Here is a 5,254-nt window from a genome sequence, read left to right on the forward strand (position 1 = left end):
GCGCTATCTCTACGGCTCGGACCAGCTGGTGGTCCGGGTGCTGCAGGCCCTCGACCTGCCGGCCAAAGACTCCAACGGCTTCTCGGACCCCTACGTCAAGATCTACCTGCTGCCGGACCGCAAGAAAAAGTTTCAGACCAAGGTGCGGGCCGGCCGCCGGGAGAAGTATGGGGCAGCGGGCAGGGCACGCGAGAGCCGGGTTCAAATCTCACCCCAGGCGCCAAGGGGCCCGGCGTCCCCCTGACCGACCGAGAGCCACCCTCAGAGGGCTGCCGGGAGGCTCCCACCAGGCTGGCTCTGGGTCCGGCCGCAGGACGAGCCCCGCGACGGGCGTCTGCGTGCCGGGAGCGGCGCCTCAGCTGGTCTGCCCGGCCCCCTGCAGGTGCACAGGAAGACGCTGAACCCCGTGTTCAACGAGACCTTCCAGTTTGCCGTGCCGCTGGCCGAGCTGGCGCAGAGGAAGCTGCACTTCAGCATCTACGACTTCGACCGCTTCTCCAGGCACGACCTCATTGGCCAAGTGGTGCTGGACAACCTCCTGGAGCTGGCGGAGCAGCCCCCCGACCGGCCGCTCTGGAGGGACATCATCGAAGGCGGCTCGGTCAGTGCCCTGCGGCCCCCCTCCCAGCTCTCCCATCTCTTCCCGTGCCTAATTCAGAGCCCCTGGCCTCCCTCCAGCTGCGTCTCTGGGGGGGGGGGGGCCTGCCAGTGTCTCTGTCTGTCTCTGCCTCTCTCTCTTTGTCTCTCTCCTCTCTGTCTCACTTTTCTCTCTGTCTCCGTCTCTCTTTATCTCTCTCTGTCTCTGTCTGCCTCTGTATCTCTCTTGGTCTCTGCCTCTGCTCTCTGCCTCTGTCTCTCTGTCTCTTTGTCTCTCTGCCTCTGTATCTCTTTGTCTCTGTCTTTTCTCTCTATCTCTCTTCTCTCTGTCTCTTCTCTCTATCTCTCTGTCGCTGTAACTCTCTTTGTCTCTATCTCTTCTCTCTGTCGGTGTCTCTCTTCTCTCTGTCTCTATCTGTCTCTTTTCTATCTCTCTTCTCTCTCTTTGTCTCTATCTCTTCTCTCTGTCTCTGTCTCTCTTCTCTCTGTCTCTATCTGTCTCTGTCTCTCTGTCTCTGTCTCTCTTCTCTCTGTCTCTATCTGTCTCTGTCTCTCTGTCTCTGTCTCTCTTCTCTCTGTCTCTGTCTGTCTCTGTCTCTCTGTCTCTGTCTCTTCTCTCTGCCTCTGTCTCTCTGTGTCTCCCTTTGTCTGTCTCTCTGTCTCTCTCTGTCTCTGTCTCTTCTCTCTATCTCTGTATCTCTGTCTGTCTCTGTCTTTTCTCTCTATCTCTCTTCTCTCTCTCTGTCGCTGTAACTCTCTTTGTCTCTGTCTCTATCTGTCTCTCTTCTCTCTATCTCTCTTTGTCTCTGTCTCTTCTCTCTGTCTCTCTCTTCTCTCTGTCTCTGTCTCTCTGTCTCTTCTCTCTATCTGCCTCTGTATCTGTCTCTTCTTTCTGTCTCTCTTTGTCTCTGTCTCTTCTCTTTGTCTCTGTCTCTGCCTCTGTCTCTCTTTGTTTCTTCTCTCTGTCTCTCTTTGTTTCTTCTCTCTGTCTCTGTCTCTCTCTCTATCTCTGTCTGTATCTCTGTCTCTGCCTCTGTCTCTCTCTGTCTCTGTCTCTCTGTCTCTGTCTCTCAGTCCCTCCTGGGCTCAGGCGTCTCTGCATCTCGCTCTCCTCCGGCCTTGGCTCCGCCTCGGCTCTTGCTCCTTTCCTTCGGCCCGGGGGGGGGGGGGGGGGCCTCGGCCACGGCTTTACCAGGCCCGGCAGGGAGCCAGGCTGTTAAATGGATCAAAGCCCTGAGAGTTGGGGGGGGGGGGGGAGCGCGGCGGGCCCAGAGGGCAGGAGATGGAGCGGAGGCTCTTGGGCGCCCCCTCCTGGGCTGCCATTTTCTAGCTGAGGAAAGGGCAGCGGCTTGTCTGTCCACCGTCTCTGGGGATGGGGAGCCCCAAGGCAGAAAGAAGAGGCGGGCGGGCGGGCAGGCCCACCGGGCTGCTGCTTGGGCCGCGGGGGAGGCTGCCCAGCTCACTCTACCCCGCTGGGTCTAGGCCAATGGCCTCTGCGCTTCCGGAGGGGGCTAAGGGAGGAGAGCAGCCTGCTGCCCCGCGGGCGCCCCGGCCAGCCTTTTCCCGAGGCTGGGGGGGGGGGGCTCCTGCCCCGAGGGCCGCCGGGCTGGGCGGGGCTCCTCCGAGAAGGCCCCTAGAGGGAGGCGGAGATAAGGCGGCCCTGGGCAGCAGAAAGACCAATCCGCTGGCCGCTGGAGAGAGAAGGGGGCGGGGCGGAGGAAGCTGCTTCCCAAGATAATAGGGAGCCACAGCACTTAAGCTGGAGAGAAGCTGGCCTGGGGACAGCAAGGCTAACGGAGGGGGTGGCCACACGGCACCCTCCATGAGAGCTCGGGGCTGGCCAGGGAGAGTCTGCACGAGCTCCGCTAGGCTCGGGGAGGAGGCCTCGGGCCAGTCTCCTCCTTTCCTCGGCCTCCGGCCTCCGGTCCAGGAGAGGGCCGGACACTCCCATGAGGCCCCTCTCCCGGCCCAGGCCTCTGTGGGGCGGGGGGCCGGGCAGGATCTGACCGCCTCCCTTGGCCCCTTCCCCCCTCCTCAGGAGAAGGCTGACCTCGGGGAGCTCAACTTCTCCCTGTGCTACCTCCCCACGGCCGGGCGCCTGACCGTGACCATCATCAAAGCCTCCAACCTCAAAGCTATGGACCTCACGGGCTTCTCAGGTAGCCGCCCGAGGGGAGGGGCCGCCCGAGGGGAGGGGCCGCCCGAGGGGAGGGGCCGCCNGAGGGGAGGGGCCGCCCGAGGGGAGGGGCCGCCCGAGGGGAGGGGCCCAATCCCAAGGGTATGGAATCCCCCAATTCCTGAAGGACAGGAACAAATAGCCCGCCAGGCCTGGAGGCGGGTCGACCTGGGTTCAAATGTGGCCTCAGACACTTCCTGGCCATGTGACCCTGGCGAATCCCTTAGCCCCCACGGCCTGGCCCCGGGGCGCTGAGAGCGCTGAGGCTCCGCTGTCCCCGCCTCCTCCCAGACCCCTACGTGAAGGCCTCCCTGATCTCGGAGGGGCGGCGGCTCAAGAAACGCAAAACCTCCATTAAGAAGAACACGCTGAACCCCACGTACAACGAGGCGCTGGTGTTCGACGTGGCCCCCGAGAGCGTGGAGGCCCTGGGGCTGAGCATCGCCGTGGTGGACTACGACTGGTGAGCCGGGCCTGGGGGGGGTGGGGAGCGCGGGTGGGACTGGCCACTAACGCTGCCCTTCTCTGCTCTGCTCTCGGCCCCTCCTGCCTTCCCCTGAAGCATCGGGCACAACGAGGTCATCGGCGTGTGCCGCGTGGGGGCAGACGCCGCCGATGCCCACGGCCGGGAACACTGGGCAGAGATGCTGGCCAATCCCCGCAAGCCTGTGGAGTACTGGCACCAGCTGGTGGAGGTGGGGTCCGCCCCATCTTCCCCTCCCCGAACCGCCCCACTCTGCCTGGCCCTTCACCCCCTCTTCTCCGGGTGTGGTCTTGGGGTCCACCCCGGGCCCTGCCCCCTCCCCCCCCAGGCTCTCCGGTTGGTGCCAGGGAAACTGAGGCCCAGGGCCAGTCCGGGTGGTCCCATCCCCCTCTCCAGGCCTCCCCTGGGGAGTCAGTGGGGAGGGTCAGGGCTTCTCCTCTCCCCCAGGCCTGAGAGGGAGGGCCAGGGTGACCAGGGGAGCCTCCTCACATGCTTCTCCTTTCCAGGAGAAGACTCTCTCCAGCTTCACCAAGGGCACCAAGGGCCTGAGTGAGAGAGAAAGCTCCGAGTGACTGGTGAGCCCTGGGGAGAATGCAGCTGAGAGACAGGGGGCAGGGAGGGCAGTGGATGCTGGCCCGGACAGATGGCCTATCAGAGAAGGGGCAGGGATGGGCTTCAGGCTGGCACTGACCCTGCCCTCCTGCCCTCTCTCTCCTCCAGGTCCTCTCGTCCCCACAGAGAAATTCATCTCCTCAAAGCCATATGGCCTGAAGCCGTCCAGTGCTGGGGAGGGAGGGAGGCCCCAGGCTGCTCCCCCATGGGTCTCCCCATCCCTGCCAGGGCCTCGAAGCTCAGAGGAGGCCTGTCGGGGCCCCCTGGCCCCCCGCCCCACTGTGTCCGTCCTCCCGTCCTTGGGCTCCCCCTCAGGGAGGCGCTGTGCATGTCGAGGGTCCCAGGGGGCCCTTCAACTCCGTCTGCTGTCCAGGATCTGTCTCTCCCCTCCCCTCGTATTGCTGTGAATGTCCCTGTGGGCTTCCCCTCCTGGTATCTGCACCTCCCCTGCCCCGCCTCTGTGACTGGCGCCCTGCGTGGGGCTGCCCCAGGGCTGGCTCCCTTGTGCCCAGCTCCTCCTGTGTCCTGTTCTGTGTCTCTGGCCTCCCTCACTGCTGCTGCTAACACCGGAATAAACACACTCCGTGGGTCTCTCCCGCCCCAAGCTGTGCTTTGTGGGGGGAGGGGGGCTCATCCGGCATCCCTTTATCTCCCAGCCAGCCCCTTGTGTCTTTGTCTTTGTCTCCCCAGAGGCTCAGAAGGTTCCTGATCCCTGTGGGCTCTGCCCCTCCGTGGCTGTCTGCCAGGTGGCCTGGAGGGTGGTACCTGTCCCCCCTTCTACCCTATGAGCCTCCCCTGGGGCTGTGAAAGGAAGTGATGAGATAGCATCCTGTTACTGGAATAAGCAGGAGACTAGTGTCCAGGGTTCAAGGAGTACCCACGAGGGAGTGATGTGTAAGAAGCCTGGAAAGGTGGAAGGGGCCTACCTAAACAATGAAGGGCATCCAATGCCACGCACAACATTTTGTATTTATCAGGGAGGAAATAGGGAGCCACTGGGATTGGGGGGGAGGGTGACATGAATGGACCTGGCCTTAGGAAAGTCCTATTGGCTAAATGGAGGATGGATCAGAGGGGAGAGAGCCTGGAGGCAGGCAGCCCAGGTGTGAGGTGAGGGGGGCCTGCACTAGGTTAGAGGCAGAGGAGAAGAGGAAGCACATTCGAGAGATGTTGTAGAGGTGAGACCCACAGGCTGTGGCCATATTGGATGTGGAAAGCCTGGGGACAGAGAGGAGAATGGTGATGGCTTCCGCTGTAGAAGGGAAGGCGCCAGGGGAGCTGAGTGGCGTAGAGGTTAGAGAGCTGGGCTAGGCAGCCCCTGGGCTCAAATCTGGCCTCTGACCCTGGGCAAGTCATTTAACCCTCATTGCCTAGTCCTGCCTTGG

The 5,254-nt window shown here is 62.6% G+C and overlaps 1 protein-coding gene across 1 annotated transcript; it reads left to right on the forward strand.

Moving 5' to 3' along the window:
* Positions 1 to 7: 7 nt before the first annotated feature.
* On the forward strand, positions 8 to 4,460 carry LOC123255512 (synaptotagmin-3; the record flags this gene model as incomplete). Its single annotated transcript, XM_044684288.1, has 7 exons — positions 8 to 142; positions 383 to 601; positions 2,636 to 2,756; positions 3,065 to 3,236; positions 3,336 to 3,468; positions 3,764 to 3,832; positions 3,978 to 4,460. Coding segments are annotated over 6 exons (846 nt in total), but the record flags the coding sequence as incomplete, so codon positions are not given.
* Between the last annotated feature and the right edge of the window lie 794 nt (positions 4,461 to 5,254).

Source organism: Gracilinanus agilis, unplaced genomic scaffold, assembly GCF_016433145.1.
Source record: "Gracilinanus agilis isolate LMUSP501 unplaced genomic scaffold, AgileGrace unplaced_scaffold47696, whole genome shotgun sequence".
NCBI classification, from domain to species: domain Eukaryota; kingdom Metazoa; phylum Chordata; class Mammalia; order Didelphimorphia; family Didelphidae; genus Gracilinanus; species Gracilinanus agilis.